The following is a 20,181-nucleotide window of genomic DNA, read 5'->3' on the forward strand; positions in this document are numbered from 1 at the left end:
TTGTTCTTTAATAAAACTTGGAAAAAAGGACTAAGTGTTGGAGCCAGTGTTTCAATTGAGCAAGTGATAAGTACCCCTATGACGAACAATCTGAAGATGGTAAGGGTAAGCCCGAAGAAAATTATTAGCAGCTCTTTCCGGGTAAAAAAGAAGTTTGCTACATGTTATTTGCTGCTTTCAAAATATCTGAGAAAAATGTCAGGAAAATAAACTGCAGGTAATATTAGATTGGGCCAGTCTACCCAAAAGTGAGAATTCTGTTATTGGTGGACCCTGTTGGGCTATGTTAGCCCCTGCCTTCTAAAAAGTCTTGGATTCATTCCAACAAGATACTAACTAAAAAAGTAACACTGATATTTGATTTACTGGAAAACAGTTTTGCTGAATGTTGGAACCATATGTAGGCGAGCACTTAAGACCAGGCTACTTACTTCTTTCCCATCTTTGGACTTCACACGTTCAAGATCTCCTAGTCTTATTTTAATGAGATGGCCTGTAATTTCAGTCATTCTTCTCTGATCTGAAACATGGATAAATGACATTTAGCTACATTGTGCACAATTCTTTGGGTTTTTCCACTTCTAGAAGCTGTAATATATAATGGGCTCCATTCACAGAACCAGATCGCATGCGATATTTAGGTGTTTTCCCAAAACCCACACATGTGATCCTGAAAATGTCAATTCAACACTGCTTTAAGCGGTATTTACCACATAAATAAAAACGTTCGGTAAACACCGCATAGAACAAAAGTAAAAGTCAATTCACAAATTGACCTTTTATTTACCGCTTGTTATATTTAAGGAACCGGCAGCCGTTAAGGATCGGGCGGCCAGCCGATTCTTTAACAATTGATGAGTCGTCAGCTTAAAGTAAAAGAAAGCAATTAAAAAAAAAAACCCCAGGAAAAAAAGTGTTATGAGGACCCCCCCAAATCCATACCAGGTCCTTTGGGTCTGGAATACATTTTGAAGGGAACCCCCACGCCAACATTTTTTTAAAAAGTGTCATTCCCCCAAAATCCATAACAGACCCTTATCTGACCATTCAGATAATACACTACACTACACTATTTTTTGGGGTGATTGAGTATGTACCCCATGCTTATTCACATACAGGAGGGGCTGGGATCTGGGGGCCCCCTCGTTAAAGGGGGCTTCCTGATCCTGATAAACCCCCCCACCCACAGACCTCAACAACCACCGGCCAGGGTTGTGGGGAAAAGGCCCTTGCCCTCATCAACATGGGGACAAGGTGCTTTGTCTCTTGTCCCATCCTTTTCTTGAGATGCCGCCCTGCATGCTCGGATAAGGGTCTGGTATGGATTTTGTGGGGTGGCCCACACCATTTTTTAAAAATTTCAGTGAGGGGTTCCCTTCAAAATCCATACCAGACCCGATTGTGGTCATGGACCCCACACAGTTTTTTTCACATTTTCCAATTGTTTCCCTAATGCCGCGTACACACGACCGGACTTTCCATCAGAGTAGACTCTGACGGTCTTTCTAAATGGAGTTCCGCTGAAACAGACTTGCCTACATGCGATCACACCAAAGTCCGTTCGTTTAGAATGCGATGATGTACGACAGGACTACAAAAAGGAAGTTCAATAGCCAGTAGCTGCCCTTGCGTCGTTTTTGGTCCGTCGGACTAGCATACAGACGAACGGTTCTCCCGATAGGAATTGAGCTGTACGAAAGATTTGAAACATGTTCTATTTCTAGGTCCGTCAGAATTTTAGAAAGAAAAAGTCAGATGAAGCCTACACACGATCGGAATGTCAGACGGAATGATTCCGTCAGACCTTTTCTGCCGGAAAGTCCGGTTGCGTGTATGCGACATTACTTTCAGCTGTCAGTGGGGAACCAGCCGCCGCCAGCTCAACAACCATATTGTTTATAGGTTGTTAAGGATGTGGGTGGAAGCCCGCTCCTTAACAACGCCTATTTATTAATGTTAATAAATACGCCAGCTACTGTCAGGTGTTAAATTACCTCAAGTTTTCACTACTAAGATACTTTATAAAATAACTTGTGCAGTATTTTAGTAGCTTTTTTAGTGAATGCCAAAAAATGTTTTGAAAAATGCTGTGCGGTATCCTTCCGGATACTCAGTTGCGGTAAGATTCTGCTTTGTGAATGGACCCCATAGTAAGACAAGGTACAGAAAATTCACAATACAAACTGCAGTTTCTACGAGACCCTGTCACCACAGGGTCACTTCTACAAACCAGGCAGACTAAAATAGAAGAGGCTATATACTTACCTATTTGATGGCCCATGTGTTGAAATGCGATCCTTTTGCTGTTCCCCAGCCGCTGCATGTATGTCACAGTTCCAGGTGTGTAGAAAACCTGCTGCCCCCAACACACTGTAGCTCTTCCCGCCAGCTTGTATGTCACTACACGACATAGGAGCTGACAGCAGAAAGTGCAGCATGCGATGGGGTATCAGGTACTATCTTGCCTAAAATACTGCATTGGCTGGGAAGCAACATAGCAGACTTTTCACTCACAAGCAGCTAAAAAAGTAAGTATATTTCTTCTTCTATTACAAGTTGTCTTGTTTGTAGAAGTGACCTTGTGGTGACTGGGAAAGGCTTTTCACAGCAGTTGGAATGGAAATATTGGGTTATTTCACCAACTTTCACCATCAATGTCCACATTGATGGTGGATAATTAAGGAAGACAGAAGGTGGCCAGCATCTACTCAGAACTGAAACATCAGTTTTAGCTGGACTCTCCCTTTAAGCACTAAATGTGATAATCATACATACCTTCTTCTCTCTGAGCATCTTGGTTAAACCTCAAAGAACGAGATGCATCCCATTTACTTCTCTGCACACTCACCCTGTTAAAACAGATAAAACAGATTAAAACAAAATATACCATACATAACATTATAAGACTTAAACTCAAGAGAATAATGTGCAAAGATACTTACGTAAATGGAGATGAGTCTCGAGATGACTGTTAAGAAATACCATAATGTATTATTTGTATTATTAATGTGTTATTTGATCACATTAGTACTGGATTATTTTACATTCCTAAATTATATTTTAAAAGCAAAAAATGCATTGGTCTTGATAAACTACTAAAATGCAATTTCTTTAATTGGATCGCTTTCTGAAATGTTAAAATGATTCATCATTCCTAAATCATTGTTTTCTTTTTTACATTTATGATAAAGAAGACACTATATTTAAATGAATGATAAGCAGTGCTAACATATGTGCATTCCATAGTGCTGATTGCACAATACAGGTTCATTTTATTATTTCACCTATTTTTACAATTATACATACACACTGGGGGAGATTTACTAAAACTGAAGCACTCAGAATCTAATGCAGCTGTGCATGGTAGCCAATCAGCTTCTAATTTCAGCTTGTTCAATTAAGCTTTGACAATAATACCTGAAAGTTGCACTAGATTTTCCACTCTCTGGTTTTATTCAAATTACCCCAAAACTTCCAGGAGCAAATCACGCTACTCTCACATTATCGAGGTCTTTAAACCAAGAGTGGATGCCAGCTCAGTTGGGGCTTGCCCTGCTTCCACCCCTAAAGTTAGAGGTTTCTGAAGGCGATAGCCATAACCCATGTAATCTGTGTGCAACAAACATTATTGTATCATGACGTGAACACCCTGCCACACTACTATTCCTCTAACACATTTCCTCTTAGTATAGGGTTTACTTTTTAGGGAACGTTAATGTTCCCAATTGCTCCTCATAAACACCATCATATAATTCATCATATTAGGCAGTATATAAATCTATGCAAAGAGGAAGTAGGAGATTTGGGGAAAGAATTATTATAACTGTGATCAAGACATAGAAAACAACATCTGGGGTATCAATGCCAATACATCTAACAATAAGGCCTTCCAGAACTTAAGAGAGGAAAACAATAGATATTACTGTATGTGTAAACCTGGATTCGGAATGTTCTGTGTGCACTGCAGCATGTATGGTAAGACACATGCATAGTTGTGAATGGGTTTATTTCCTATTCACATTAGAATGCAGCACGTAGACTTGAACCAGCAAAATCAGAAATAAAAAAGTATTTCTACTTGAAGTGCATTTTATGCAGCAAAATGCATGAATTTAGCTGCGTGAAAATAGAAAAATGTGAATAGGCCCACGATATACAATTATATCAAATTATCATAAATAGATATAATTGTATAATGACAAATGATATCCACCATTGAGCTGCCTTGTACTTTGGAGGAATTGGTTATAAGATTATACCTAACAGCATTATAGATTACATAATATTCACCCACCTCCCTCTCTGACACTCTCCTCTTTTGAGGCACATTGTATTCAGGGCCAGTACAAGGGAGGGGCAGGAGGGGCGGGTGCCTTGGGCGGAGTGTGGGAGGGGTTGTTAGCAGGCAGAAGAGTATCACTATCCTATGCTCTGTGATGCCGCTACAGCCTGCATCAAAAGAGAGTGGCAGATGTGCCCTTCCTGATTGCCGAACTCCTAAACCTTGCATTGCAGGTTTACTAAGAGAGAGAGTAAATTACATCTATGTAGCACCTCAGAGGTCCCAGTATATTCCTCCTAACCTATTCAAATATCTAAGTATAAACAGCAATAAATGTGATTACATAATAGGGCCAACTCCAGGAAAGTAAAAAAAAGTCCACCCTTGCAGTGTATGTGTTTGAGGGTAGGGGGAGAAATAGCCTTTCAAAGTGATAGCAACAGAGGTTATTCTCCCCTCACCTGTTGTCACATTTTGAAAACAGCATGGCTGTACAAGACTCCATCCACACAGCCACATCATTAATTCACAGGAATCTTTGAATGTAGAAACTACATGTCCTACTACGGCAGGCAGACTTGAAATTGAAATGAACTGCAAGCACACTGATCAACACACCCGTATTTCATTCACACTGCTTACAGCTCTGCAATGACAGCCTGTACAGAGGTATGGGCACAGAGCTTTAGACAGCTTGTGCAGGAGCTGGACGTTGCACAAGCGGTCTGCTGAACATGGGTGCAATACTTTGTAGGCTAGTGTTTCAAAAAAATAATAAATGCAATTTTTTTACTGGCAAAAATATGTGCATATATTATTTTTTAATTAAAGGTGAACCTAGTCTTTAGGTATTTATACCTTAATCCTCTGCCCCTAGACTAAATGAGCATTTAACCCATGCAGTACGGGGGCCCTACTGCACGGGTGGATTTTTTTTATTTTCCAGGGATTTAAACCTTTATTATGTACGATAATGTTAGAGAAGACACTTGGGTCAAGCAGGAACATAAATGGGTGGCTTTATGTATATATATTTTTTTTTTCTGCTTTTGAGAATTTCTTTTTTATCAATAGAATTTTATTAAGCATAAGGAAATAACAATTTACAATAACACATTAAAACATTTTATGACGTGCGTTTACAAAACACTTTATAATGGCTTTATGGATATATGTGTGTATGTGTATACTGTATACATGAAATGCCTCATAGGGGATACTGCGGTGCACTAGGGTGTATATACTAATTATCACTGCAGTAGTTTACCCATTCTTGACTCCTGCACATTGTATATTATATAAACCATACCCCTACACTGTGTACTTTTATCCACTCCTGACTGCTGCACTCTGTAAATTTTTTTACTCCTGATCTTTGCACTTTGTAATTTATCTAATCTTGACCTCTGCACGCTACACATAGGTATAATGAACAGGTGTGGGTAAGATGATTGGTCATGCATAAAACAGGGTGGGGGGCACACCTTGGCATGTTTGCCCTGGGCGCTGGATGACCTTGTCCCGGCATTGATTGTATTCATCTATTTTCTCCTGTTTCTCTAAGACTTGCTGTCATCTACCGGCCCCCTGGACCAGTATCAACCTTCCTTGATGACTTCTCTGCCTGGCTACCCTACTTTCTCTCTTATGAAATCCCCACAATCATTCTCGGCGACTTCAACATCCCTGTTAATGCTAATACTACTACTGCTTGTAAGCTTCTCAGTCTAACCTCATCTCTTGACCTGAAGCAATGGATATAAGCTCCTATATACTCCAATGGCAACACCCTTGACCTTGTCTTCTCCTATCTATGCACTCCGTGCAACCTCTCCAACAATCCTCTCCCACTCCCTGATCACCACCTTATTAGTTTGGCTCTCTCCCTATCTTTCACCTCCTCTCACTCCAACCGCCTAACAGTTACCCGCAGAAACCTTCGCCACCTCAACCCTTCTCTTCTCTGCTAATGATCATCTCTATGACAAAATCTCACCCCTGTCCTGCCCCAATCTAGCCACTTCCGTCTATAACAGTTCACTGTCATCCTCCCTAGACAAGCTCGCCCCACTCACTGCATGCAGAATCAGGCCCCGACCACTACAACTCTGGCAAGCAGACGACACCAGAAGCCTCAGAAAACGTACCCTTTGCTCTTGAGCGTCTGTGGCATAAGTCTAAGTCCCAGGAAGATTTCAACCAATATAAATCTGCCTTCCTAAAATACTATTCCTGCCTCCTTACTGCCAAGCAGACCTATTTTATCACTCTCATTAACACATTCTCATCTAGCCCCTGTCAACTCTTCTCTACCTTTAACTTTCTACTCTATCCTCCACTGCCTCTACCCACTAACTCCCTCACTGCCCAGGAGATCGACAATCACTTCAAAAATAAGATTGATACAATTCGTAAGGAGATCCTGAATGCACAGAAACTTCCCCCACTTAACACCCCATGTCCAGAGGTACAATCATTACTTCCCTCGTTCAACCCTGCTAGTATTAACAAGGTTGCTGAACTTTTTTCTAACACCCGTCTAACCACCTGCCCCCTGGATCATGCTCTCTCGCCAATGCTACGCTCACCCTTTGACTCTATTCTACACTGTCTAACTCACATCTTCAACCTCTCCCTCTCTTCTGGCATCTTCCCCAACTCTCTAAAACATGTGCTAGTCACCCCCATCCTTAAAAAGCCCTCACTGGACCCCACCAATCTTTACAACCTAAGTCCCATCTCCTTACTCCCCTTCTCCTCCAAAGTCTTAGAACGACTGGTCTACAACTGACTGAGTGACCATCTGACTAAGAACAAACCTCTTGATCCACTTCAGTCCAGATTTCGCCCTCAACACTCCACGGAAACTGATCTCCCTAAACTCACAAATGACCTACTAATGGCTAATGCCAAAGGACACTATTCTGTACTACGCCTCCTGGACCTTTCTGCTGTCTTTGACACAGTGGACCACCCCTTCCTCCTCAAAAAACTCCACTCCCTTGGTCTCCGTGACTGTACTCTTCACTGGTTCTCATCCTACCTATCCCAACGCACCTTCAGTGCCACTTACAACTCTACTACCTCCTCTCCTCTTCCTTTCTCCGTCAGGGTCCCCCAAGGTTCTGTTCTTGGACCTCTCCTTTTCTCAATGTCACCTCCTCCCTGGGTCAGTTGATTGCCTCCCATGGCTTTCGATATCATCTCTACGCTGATGACACCCAAATCTATCTCTCCACCCCTCAGCTCACTCCATCAGTCTCCTCACGCATCACCAACTTACTAACAGACATATGAGCTTGGATGTCACATCATTTACTCAAACTCAACCTATCCAAAACTGAGCTCATGATATTTCCTCCCTCACGTTCCTCTTCCCCTGATTTCTCTGTCAAAATAAACGGCTTAACACTGCCGCCAGGCTCGTCCACCTTACAAACTGCTTGGTGTCTGCTACCCCTCTTTGCCAATCCCTTCATTGGCTGCCACTCAACCAAGATTCAAGATACTAACCATAACTTACAAAGCCATCCATAACTTGGCCCTCAGCTACATCACTAACCTGGTCTCAACATACTAACCAAATCGTTCTCTTCATTCTTCCCAGGACCTCCTGCTTTCTAGCTCCCTTGTCACCTCATCTCTGCTCGTCTCCAGGACTTCTCCCGAGCCTCTCCCATCCTTATCCTTTGGACTGCTCTACCCTAATCTGTCCGACTATCTTCTACTTTGTTCACTTTCAGACGATCCCTGAAAACACATCTCTTCAGAGAAGCCTATCATTATTTTCTTCATCAGCACCCCCCCCCCCCCAGTTATTACCTCTTACATCTATTGACTCCCCCTCTTAGATTGTAAGTCTAATGATTCCTACTGTTTTAATGTGTGTTGTTGTTGTACTGTCTACCCTCAAGTTGTAAAGCGCTGCGTAAACTGTCAGTGCTATATAAATACTGAACTATAATAATAATAATAATCCTTATTCACTGGCCCCTGTTCACATTTACTTCTATGCACTGTTCCCCCACTCTGTACACTTCGTGTGCATGGTGGGTTTTCTCTTTTCTCCCATCTCACTGGTTTTCTTGCCTTCACCTGGTTGGTCTCCCTCAGCCCCTTCACCATTGCCTCACCTTATTCTACACTATACCTTCCACCTTTTGGTCATCCAACAATACCCATTTTTGTTTACTATTACATACCCATTTCTAATATATTACAGATACCTTGGCTTTATGCCTTATCCTACACTATCAATTTGGAAACCAAAGGGGAATTTTCCTACTACCTATTTCTACACGGTACCCTGTATTGCCTCGTCATGCCGCTGCTTGATTACCTCCTCAGCTCCCGTGGGGATGCCACATTCACCCCTTAATAACTCCTACCATGGTATATCATTATATATGCTCTACCACCATTATACCATATACCCATAGGTAAGAGTGCTAGGACCAGCGTTTTTGCTCCCCCTCTTCCTGTTGTAATTGAATACTATTAATTACTACTCTACACTATATTTTAGATATTTCCAGATAGCTTCTCCTGATGAGTGGACAAACTTCCACAAAACGCGTCGAGCATTTACAACTGAGCATTTACTACTTTCTGACATGTCACAGCCAATATGCATCTACCATGGGCACTTTTAGTGTTTTAGTCATCAGTTTTATTATAATACAATATTGAATATGTATACACATGTTGGGTGTAATGCCGATGATACTGTAACTTACCTTCTGCTATAGTGTTTAACATGCTACTTTGTTATTATATTATGTCTTATTGTCATGTTTTACCTATTCTGTACCATATTTACTGATTATATGTGAGTATCATCTATTGCACTCTGTTTCTCATGTGGTATCAATAAATTCAAAACATTCTCTACACCTGATGACTTAGCTTGCCCTAGTGTTGTGTTTCATATAAAGTCCCAATTTCCCCTTCCCCCATTTCCCCTATTTTTTTTTTCTATAATAATAATAATAATATGATACTGTACTCTAACTATGGTTCCCAAGAGAGTTACCCCCTAGCATTCCTTGCACCTGTAGAACCATTTCTTGGAAATGCTGAAAGTCTCTGCAGAGTGGAAGCTGAGGATAAATAAAAAGCATACATCACTCTGCATAGTTGAGAGAAGAACATGGAGGAACTTGGAGCTCTGAGTAAGCATGGACAAGTAATCTCCTTGTCTATGGCTAGTTTAACTGATGGTGGTAAGCTCACAAGCTTCACTTAGAATGTCATGTTAAAAGGATGCTTCAGTGTTACAGAGCAATATGGAAATGAAGAACAGGATCAAGTATTTACCTTTTCTTGTGTTTTTTCTTTTTTATGAATACTAGGTGAAGATACTTGTTTTTTGGGTTGTCTACTGAACTTCTTTGGTTTCTCTTTTCTCCCTGCTAAACAGAGCTGTGTTTAAGTAAGGTCATTTAATTAAAATCTAAAATTAAAAATAAAAAAAATAAAAAAAAGACCAATCCCAATCATCATCCTGTAGAATTAGTAAGAATATTAACAGGAATGTTGATAAACGAGGCTGAAGGATGATCCCTGGTGACCACAAAGGGCTCTTAACTCATGCAGGAATAAAAAAGCAAGCTCAACACTAGCACTCAAAGCTAAGCAGTGAATTAGATCGCTTCTCAGCTGAAAGCAAGAGTACACTATTGGGTTTGTTGGTTTCTTACTGGCATCTCTAAAGTACAAAGTGTGCTTACAAACACTGAAACACACTCCAGAAACTATCCAGGTATTTATATTCTGATGAGCTGTTAATAGTGATTGAAAAAAAAAAGGTTGTCAATTCCTTTGATCAAGTATATACCCATCATAATGATTATCAGTGGGTGCCATAGACATAATATGGGCGATTGGAGAGGAGTGCCCAATGTCCAAAAAAAGTCTCACTTGATGAGTTTTATAGTTGTTTATGGAAGATGAAAGTAAACAAATAGAGCCAACGCATTTCAGGGGAATTGTTTCCCCCTTCTTCAGGGCTAGTACTGTAAATAGAGAGAAAGATACATGGTAAAAACCTATAGCCGATAAACAACTATAAATATCATCAAGTGAGACTTTTTTGAACATCAGGTGCTCCTCTCCCATTGCCCAAGTTTTCCCTGTGGTAATGCCTCCATTGTAGTTATCAGAAAGTTAGCAGCCCTAGACCCCAACAGAGTCTATCAACCACCATCTATCATTGGGAAACAACCCATTGGAAGCAATTCCCTTTACACCCTCCAAACAGTAACTTGCCGCTAGGCAGCCTCGAGTCCAGCACTGCCTTCCACTCAAACTTGTTAGACATAATATAGATGTTTGAGCTGGTTCAGCCAAATCAGAAGACACTGATCTTATGTCTATGGATCAAGGATTTGTCACAGCTTATTGGCAATAAATATTATGGAAGGAGATGCATCTCATTTACATGGACACTGATTACATGGACACTTTTAAATTTCATACAAAAGTATGAAATACTAATGTATGAATACTAAAGTAAACAATGTAAAAGCTAAAATAGCTGTGTCATTGACGTTAAATTACATTTAACAGTATACCAAGTCTACCTTTCTTCTTTGACACTTCTTCTTCATCTCCAACCTCATCTTCAGTCACCTCAGATCCAGTTGTATAATCTTCCTCTTCTGATAGTAATGACTGTTGCTTCTAGAAGAAGACATGTCTTGATTAAAGTACAACCATAGGAATGTGAACATTGGGACATACACACAGTGTTCTTCCTTGCTAGGAAAATCAAAAATGCTGGCATAGGTCTCAAAACTAGGTGCAGTAAGCTTTTGGTGACACAAGCCTGTACCCAGGGTAGCTCAGTTAACACTATATATCTGAATTATTTATATAAAATGAACAAATTAATAAATACATAAATAGAAATGGCTAGTACACCTAAACTGTGTCCAAATTAAAATGTGTACAAAATAAACATAAAACTCTTATGCAACATAAATCACTACAAAAATATTTAACATCATGTCCGAATAATAAATACGGTAAACCCAAATTACATAATGTTCATATATCATCATTATAATGCAACCACATCTCAAAACAAAAATCCATAGGACAGTTCTTTCACTCCAAGTCAGTTAAAAATGAACAATCCAAAAGTACAAAGAAATATTGCAAGTCCCACAAGTGCCTTTCTTGTGCTCAAAGTAAAAATGCAAACTGTACAATCCAAAATGTGCTCCCCCCAAGGAATTCACACTCACCAGGTTATGTTGACCCACTTATAAAATATGTATGGTCATAGTGCACTTTAGGTACTGACAATTCACAAAGCTCCCTTATATACCCCTATTTTTCTCCAATGTGCCTCATAGGTATTCCATCTCAGAGAATTTCAAACAAAAGACTAGAAGAGGCTTCCATATTGCAAAACTACATACAGTATAGGTTTATTAGAGATAAAAACAACATAAAACAACATCACAAATTGTGGTGCTAACCAGCACAGCTAAAAAGCGTTTGCAGTGCATAGTGTATTTAATACACAGTAAATCTTTCTGTTATAATCTCACTGATAATTAGTACAGCTGCATAGTGTAGGGTTTCACACAGGAGCGCAGAACTTATAACTAAAAAATATTTATCTGAATGGACAAAGATTGACCTAAATGATTATAGCTGCCACTGAAATGTAATCTATGCTGCCTCCCCCACACTGTCTGATGACCATCCTTTTCTAGAAATGGTATATTGGGATCTCAACTCAACCTGTCACCTATAAAGGTTAAGGACAGGATAGGCATATGTATGAGTTTATTTATATTTTATGGCAGCATGGAGAAACAGTGGCTAGCACTGCTAACTTAAAATGACAACTTTGTAGATTGAGCTCTCCTTCCTTGGTGTCCTCCCAGTGCTTTGGTTTCTCCACTGTTCAACTAGTAGATTAGGTTACTTCTGCCTAGCTTTGCCATGGAGTAAGTGTGTGTGTGTGTGTGTGTGTGTGTGTAAGCTGTAATACATTAGGAACTGAAATAAATAGCAAACATCTGAAAAGTGATAAAAATACGGAAAAGGTAAAAAAAATGCTTTTAAAAAGATTTGTTTCTAAAAGGAGAATTCTGAACACCTGTGATCCCAACATCTTTAGCAGGAGAACTGGTCTGTTGTACATGAGTGCCAAATGGAAGTGCCTAATATACACCAATCAAGCTGAAGCATTTGCTTTCAGTTCAAAATATGACGTGTTACAGTGAACTCAGTCTTGTGCATGTCTATTCTGGGGCCCAGTGTTACAGGTGCTTAACGTTTAGAAAATAGTTCATGCTTTCATGATTACAGAGGGGCTTTTTTTTTTAAATACCACAAACACCAATCATACCTAAATCACTTAAAGGTAGTCATTTATGCCAGTACTGCCAAGGGCTGGCGCTTTGTGAATATTGTTAGTTTAAATACTTTTATGACTGGACAAGTTGCCACTTCCCAGCTAAACAGTACTCATTAGTACTTACATACATGGCACATTCATTAATGATATCACAGTAAAATGTCCAGGTGTAAATATAAAAGAGAAGTAGGGAGGATACTTACCAATTGTAGGGTGAAGTTTTTTAGTAAAAGAAACTAGCCATGAGAGGAATACACAGAGGAAACAAAAAACATGAAAGGGAGAGATCATTTAGATTAGCTGAAGAATATATACTTTGTGTTGAGATTACTTTATTCCGGGATATTAACGAAAAACAACATACTTATGTTTTCTCTGCGTAGTATCAAAAGTGAATACAAAGAAAACTGCATGCAAACCATTTTATTTTGTGTGGGCACTAGTGCTATTGATCACCTGCCAGTTAATTTAAACTTTCAGATACTTCAATGCCAAGAACTCATAAAAACACATACATATACCCAATTCCTCAAGGTCATCATAAAGGTGTCACTCTCTCGTTGTTGGATTACCCACATATTTCTTTACTCTACCGAGAATCCATTAGGGAAACGTGGCAAAATGATTTGGCTTTAAATTGGCCACAGGAGTAAGGTGGGAAAATAAATATCTCACCACTGGAGTTATCAAAGAAAGACTAGGCTTAGTAATGCTGAGCTTGAGGTATCCATAGACATTAGGTAATTGCCATGTAAACTTTGGTAGGACATCAGTTAGGATATCCATGGAGGCTCTCTGAATGCAGAACTCACCCTTGGCTAAAAGATCTTAGAAGAAAGGGAGTTTATTGGTTGAGATGATTTTTCCAGGCTGCACCGGTGTTCCTTCTGGACAGTGCTGGCACCAAACCATGAGGTCAGGTTTAGGAAAAAATAAAATGTAAACTACAGAGGGGCAAAGAGGAATTTCTCTATAAAAAACGCCATCAAGTGTTTCCTGCTCTTAGGCAAGACTTTAAACGTTTCAGTGAAGTATAGTTTGGTGTTAAGAAGTATTTGTAATCGCTTTTGCGTAGACTGGTGTACAGGGATAGGATTTTGCAACCAAAAGGTACCCAACTGAAAATCACTTAGTTACATTTGAAAAGCACTTGATTCTTAAAGGTCCCCCAGTATACTGATTTTCATTGGAGTGTTTCCACACTCTTATCCATTATTTTAGTCAGCACATATTTCTGTTTTACATAAAAGACAAACTCACAGCATTGATTTCTGCAGCCTTCTGTGCACTTGCAGAGCTTGGTTCCAACTGGACATCACATTCAAGACTCTTGTCTTGACTCAGTGTAATTCCAGAGTCCCTGTAGATAAGAGCATTTGGATCTATAAGTGTTCAGTGATAGTATATGAGAAATTTATTTTGAGGGAGGTTATTTCTTACCCATTCAAGTCATTAGAAAAAGGCACAACTATAATATGCCTTCTCTGCAGAAGATCTGTTAGTAAGTCTGTAGAAGAACTCTTTGGTGCATCATCCCCTTCTGGCAAACCAACAATATGGTCCCTCACTTTACAGCCCTAGAAGATAAGTAATTTATATAATTTAAAAACTGAACATAGGTAGGCAAAGGAAGATCTACTGTAAATGTTAACAGGTCCATGGCAAAAAAAACAGAATTTAAAACCCCCCTAATCAGCAGCTTTAGTCTATGGTACTGGATTGACCGAAGGACCTAAATTATGTTGTGTATATGCAGTAAGCAACCACAGAGTCTGCATTAAATTGTGAGCAGGCAGTAACACCAGTATACATTGTATTACAGCCTCTGAAGATCATACTGTTTGAGAGAATGCTGTTTTCGGGGTCTCATTCCACAACCTTTTTGAACTCAGGTCCATAAGATGTAATAAAAGCAGTTTCATAACTAGGATGACTTATATTTTGTCAGCATTAAAACTTTACCTGCTGGCTAACAAATTACTAAAATTATGCACTAACAGCATGCACTGCACAGACTATTAACTTTTCATGCAACTGTGCATAACTAACACAGCTGAGAATAAATGGAAATCAAGGTTCCCTAACACGTGAGATGATTTTTACCCAATCCTGATGATTTTAAATTACAGCAAGCATCACTAATCTAAGGAAAACTGTTGAATACATTTGGCCAATCACTGTTGTTAAACATATTAGCCGTCATACATCCCTTTTCTGTAACATAAACACACTTTAAAAGACAGGTTTACGTTAAAATTCCCCACCCCCTTATGGCTCAATCCGCTCCTCGCGGAATTCCACACTATACCTGATCCAAGCTTATGGGCAACAAGGGGTATTAAGGTACTCGACCATATATGTAAAGACGGGGCTATCCTTCGCTTTAACACTCTCAAACAGAATCATGACTTACCCAACTGTTACTTCTTTAGATATCTACAACTTAGACATGCCTTCTTTTCCCAATTTGAATCTCAACCACTATCACTCCTTCACTCCACTCTAGAATCTCTCCTCCGGAATGATGAGCTGCTAAAGCCCCTATCCAACATATATAAGGCACTACTACCATCAATGCATTTTGGGCTTGAAACTCTCCAGGCTAAATGGAGGGTGGACTTTCCTGAACTAGACACAGAGGATTGGGAGGATATGTGGGAATACCCTTTTCTCCAATTAGTGTCAGTTAAGGACCGCTTAATTCAATTCAGGATTCTACACCAGGTGTATTTAACGCCACAACGGCTTTCTGTCATATGTTGTGGTCCTGTCTCAAAGTGCACTCTTTCTGGGTAGAGGCAACGCAATTTATAGCCTCGTTGTTAACAATCCCTATCCCGCTGACTGTACCAGTCTGCTTGCTGGGCCTGGTGGGCTCTTTAGCGCACCGCACAGCAACTAAGACCCTCATAGGACTTCTGCTCTTTTATGCCCGTAAAGCAATATTACTAAAATGGAAACAATCAGATGCGCCCTCTCTGAACTCTTGGAAAGCCCTGGTCAATTCTACAATACCATTATATAAAGCCACATATCATTCCCGTGGGTGTACTGCTAAATTTGACAAGGTGTGGAAACTATGGCTTGACTTTGCCTCTACTAATGCCGCTCAAGAGTAGACGGTATAACTGACACCCATTGACTTCTCCTTCTGTGCTAACACTTGCTAAGACCCTCATGACACCCCTATATTTGAACCCTTAGTATCCTAGGCCTAGTACCAGGGCTCCCTCTTGGGAAACCTCACCTCTATTGAAGACGAGTTGCACATTCTCCTTTTATAATATCTCCAAATGGAGTAGCTGAGCAGTGCTATCTAGTTTTTTTCTCTTTTTTTTTCCGATTATTTTATATATATTTTTTTGTCTGTTTTTCTGTCGCTAACAGCATTGTTTTAGGCAGATAACCTGTTGTTAGGTACTGATTTACGTGGTACTTGTTTGAGCCGGGGAATGCCCCAACGCACTGTTTTTGTAAATCTATTAAAAATCAATAAAGAAAATTAAAAAAAAAAAATCCCCTACCCCCTTCCCTAACCCCCTAACCACTTCCAAGTTATATCTCCTCCACAACCCCCATCCTTGCCTCTCCTCTCCCCATGTGCTTAAATCACTCTTTCTTGATGATGGTGTTCTCCAGTGGTGTTTTTAATGTCTGAATCTTGACCGGAGCTATCAGTGTCTGTGCCATAACTTCCCATAGAGTAGAATGAGTCTTACATGTACATTTAAATTAAGTCCCCATCTAAGGCTATAGGGATTTTCTGCATCAAGGCTATAAACACTTCGTAGGGCAGCTACCAACGGAAAGAGGTAATAAGGCAGTGTGAGGGATTTTAGCCTGATTGGTTTGCCCTAATTAAGCATGTTTACAGAAAGGTCTTTCCCTGGTCAAAGCCTACCCATATGATACGATACAGAGCCTAGTTCTACACAGATGAAAAATATTAGTACAATAAATCCAACCTTTGGAAGCTGGGTGGGATCGAATCTGAGGACCTTCTGGTTACAACATGGGTAGAATCCAGTGCCTGGAGAATCCACGGAACTTGCAGCGCTGGGGTAAACAGCAGGCTCGGGGTGGTACTGGCAATGTGACAGCTCATTACACAGGAATGTCTAGAAATGCAGCAAATAAAAAGTATTATAATAGCTTATTAGTTCATAATACAGCTGTACAATAAAGGATAAGTACATCAAATACTGATAATTATTCTTGGGTGGACTGGCATATCAACATTTTTTGGAACTCTAAAGCTGACCATACACTGATCGAATTCCGATCAGTGTGTGGGTTCCCCTGCTCGACTGAAACTGATCATCAATCAGCTGCAGCTGCTGTTCAGTGCTTTCTGACAGTGGCGTGTGCAACTTGTAGAAAACAATGTCTCGGAAGGGGGATTTCTGCATCCACCTTGTTTGTGTGGATGGAGGAAATAGTTTTTCCTTTTTTTATTCAGCCTACTGGCTAAACAAAGAAAAATAGTATGGTCAGCGTTGGAGGGAGATCTATGTTCTACAGATCTTAGCTTGGCCCCTCCTTTACTCTTCTTAAAAGGTAACTTTTGTGAGAAAAAGTAGGCTGCCATTGATTACCTCCTTCTGCAAATATAAGTTGCCTGTAGCTGACCATACATGGATGGAAATTTGGACGGTTCAGCAGGGCCCGGCCGAGACTCAATCCATTTGTGGGCAGGCTGATTGTACCCAAGTCAATCCATCGGTTGACTTCAGTACAACCAGCCTGTCAGATTTTTTACATTTGGATTACTGTCGGCGGCTATAGCCGCTAGCAGTGGTCATTGTATTCTGCTAGCCGGGAAGGCTCCCTGTGCTCCCCAGCCGAAAAAACACAGTAGCTCTGGGGGAGGTATTCCCCCCATCAACAATGGCTGTTAATGGAGGAATCGAGCGATTTTCTTTCCTTCCACCTGTGGTGGAAGGAAAGAAATTTGAGTTATCTATGGGCTGTTTAACACTCATCTTTATTGTTTGACCTCAGTACTTTTGTGTTACTGGAATAATCATGCAGCAAGCAATGTTAATGAAGTCAGAACTAACTGAAATATTAACAAAGCCATTAGTTTAGGATGACAGTCAGGTATCGCATTTTTCTAAGGTGGTCAGCAACAAGTTTCCCAAATTTTTTTAGCACAAGGTAATATGCACTGGATATAAAATATACCATAATCAATGGAGGTACCTTATTTTCTTTTTAAAGTAAGCCCTCCCTGATGCACCTGATAATATCTTGGCAACTGATGTAGAGACTGATTCATACTGCTGTGTCAGATCATACACACTCTGCTAAGTGACCAGCCCGGTGGCACATAAAAGTGCTGCACTACTGACAGGTTACCAAATGTACAAACAGGGCTTTTAGTAAATAAACATTTTGGTGGAATGACTTTGCAACATTAGTATCTTTACTTGATTGCTACTTAGCATATACAGTGCTGCAATTTTCTGTATGAAGCGCTAAATCAGATTTAGGTCCCGTTCACACCTGTGCCTTCAATGTGCTTGCTGCATCTTTGATGCGCTTTCATAAAAATGCATGCTGTACAAAGTTTAATGGTGATGCCCCTAAAACGCAACACCAGAGAAATTCCCAGTTTAACTCACCAACCAGTCTGCTTACCAACCAAATTAATCTGTCTAATAGTATGCGTTAAAAACAGGAGTTTATTTAGCACACATTTGCAAAACGCATACGTAAGCTGCAAGGCCACTTCACAGCACCCTGTATTACCTGCAGTCCTAACGCCTGTAAATTTATGAGAGTCTCCACAGTGGAAGCACATGCATTCTAATGGATAGATAGAGGGCAGGTGGGCCTGGAGGTAGCCCAATCCTCATTAAAGGCACAGGGGCACACTGGACACCCAGCACATAGCACAATGGCAGCAAAGCTGTCCAGTGTCTCTTCCACTGTGGAGACTCTCAGAAATTTAGAAGGTTTAGTAATGCAGGTAATACAGAGTGCTGTGAAGTGGCCCTGCAACTTACGCATGCGTTTGCAAATGTGTGCTAACTAAACCCCTGTTTTTAACACATACTGTTAGAGAGGTTAATTTAGTTGGTAAGCAGACTGGTTGGTGAGTTGAGCTGGGAATTTCTCTGGTTTTGTCTTGCATGCGTTTCCCTTCCCTGTGCTCCTTGCTGTGTAGGCCAGTTATAGGTGGCCATTTTGTTTGTTACTAAAACGCAACACACCTAAATTGCACTGCACAGATGTGAACCGGCCTTAAGCTATATTACAAAATACAGTAACTAAAACCAACATCAGTTTTGTAAATTTAAAAAAATATATATTTAAAGCCAGCTGGGAATGGTTAACTCCCTTATTTTTTTTGTCTGTGTCCCAAATATTTTGTTACTTCTTGTCTCAAGGCACAACAGAAAGTGAGAGGAAGACCTCTCCAGAGCAGTGTTTCTCAACCTTTATCAAGTCAAGGGACCATTTAAAAATGATGGACAATCTCCAGGCACCCCATTCTAAAATGTAAACACTATTCTATTAGTTTTGCATAACGCAGCAACATCCACAAGTCCAAGTAGGACACCCAGCATCAGAGGTAATTTATCCTTCCAAAGCAAATACACTTTTGCAAACTGGCACTGACTAGTATTCCAATGTTTCTCTTCTCCCTCAGTTTTTCTCCATCACTCAGCTAATGTGGCCCCAACGCTGATGGAGAGGGGCAGGGGAAGGTCAAACAAGGATGCTATGCAGGCGACTGAAATCCTCCTTATCGACTGATGATGCCATTGGTTGTTAGGCCCCGGCAGCTAGAAAGTCGTAATGGTTCGCAATGAAAACTTGTGACTTAGTGTAACTTAAAGGCAGCCTTCATCCACATGCTGGCTTGTATACAATTTTTGAGCAATTTTTAGGCATTTTGCCAAGGCACACCTGAAGAAACCTCAACGCTCCCTGTTTGAAAAAGGCTGCTCCAGAGGAAGAACAATCCCCTCTTAGTTGTCACTGGAATAAGTGTCCCCAATTTCCTCTTTATTCTTGTGTGGTCATATCTCAGGAGAGGGTGAATCCCTTCAGGGAGGTCACAAACAGCAATAAAAACCTCTGTTTTTGCCACTTGCATATGTGTTCTATTGTTTAAACTTGTTTGTACATTATGTGTATTTTTATATGTATATTTATGTGCATGTTATGTGCTCCTGTTTGAAGTCATGTAGACTGTGACACTTCAAGTTGTTGAATTTCTAGTACTCCTCCATAAGCACTCACTTGCTTACACCTGGAACAAGTCAGCCAGTTTACAGTTCCCCACAAACGCCAGTAAACATCCCTCCAGGATTTAAGCTCCTCAAATGAACTTGTCAAGTATTCATGAATATCCCAGGTTTTATCTCTGTAAATTCAAGAAAAAAAAAGTGAATCTATGATATATGCTATTGTTGGTCCAAATCTGATTTTAGAACAACACTCTATACACCCAGACGTTATTCTCACCCTGTCAGCAGGAAGAATTCACACTGCAGAGTCACACTGTAGACAAACA

The 20,181-nt window shown here is 40.3% G+C and overlaps 1 protein-coding gene across 4 annotated transcripts in view; it reads right to left on the reverse strand.

The window, feature by feature from the left end:
* The window catches only part of SANBR (SANT and BTB domain regulator of CSR), a 59,507-nt gene that overhangs the window by 7,037 nt on the left and 32,289 nt on the right, over window positions 1-20,181 (reverse strand). The window contains exons 11-20 of one of the 4 annotated variants that reach the window (XM_073628093.1): window positions 19,908-20,031; window positions 16,622-16,774; window positions 14,097-14,233; window positions 13,917-14,016; window positions 12,860-12,892; window positions 10,864-10,963; window positions 9,599-9,690; window positions 2,943-2,968; window positions 2,776-2,849; window positions 432-520 (exon numbers count right to left, since the gene is read on the reverse strand). In XM_073628093.1, the coding sequence (XP_073484194.1) occupies window positions 432-520; window positions 2,776-2,849; window positions 2,943-2,968; window positions 9,599-9,690; window positions 10,864-10,963; window positions 12,860-12,892; window positions 13,917-14,016; window positions 14,097-14,233; window positions 16,622-16,774; window positions 19,908-20,031 (928 nt within the window). Of the gene's footprint in view, window positions 1-431; window positions 521-2,775; window positions 2,850-2,942; window positions 2,969-9,598; window positions 9,694-10,863; window positions 10,964-12,859; window positions 12,893-13,916; window positions 14,017-14,096; window positions 14,234-16,621; window positions 16,775-19,907; window positions 20,032-20,181 lie in introns of all 4 variants that reach the window. The other 3 variants (XM_073628092.1, XM_073628095.1, XM_073628094.1) reach the window with 3 other exon arrangements.

The sequence above is a fragment of the Aquarana catesbeiana genome, linkage group LG04 (genome assembly GCF_042186555.1).
Source record: "Aquarana catesbeiana isolate 2022-GZ linkage group LG04, ASM4218655v1, whole genome shotgun sequence".
Classification (NCBI taxonomy): Eukaryota; Metazoa; Chordata; class Amphibia; order Anura; family Ranidae; genus Aquarana; species Aquarana catesbeiana.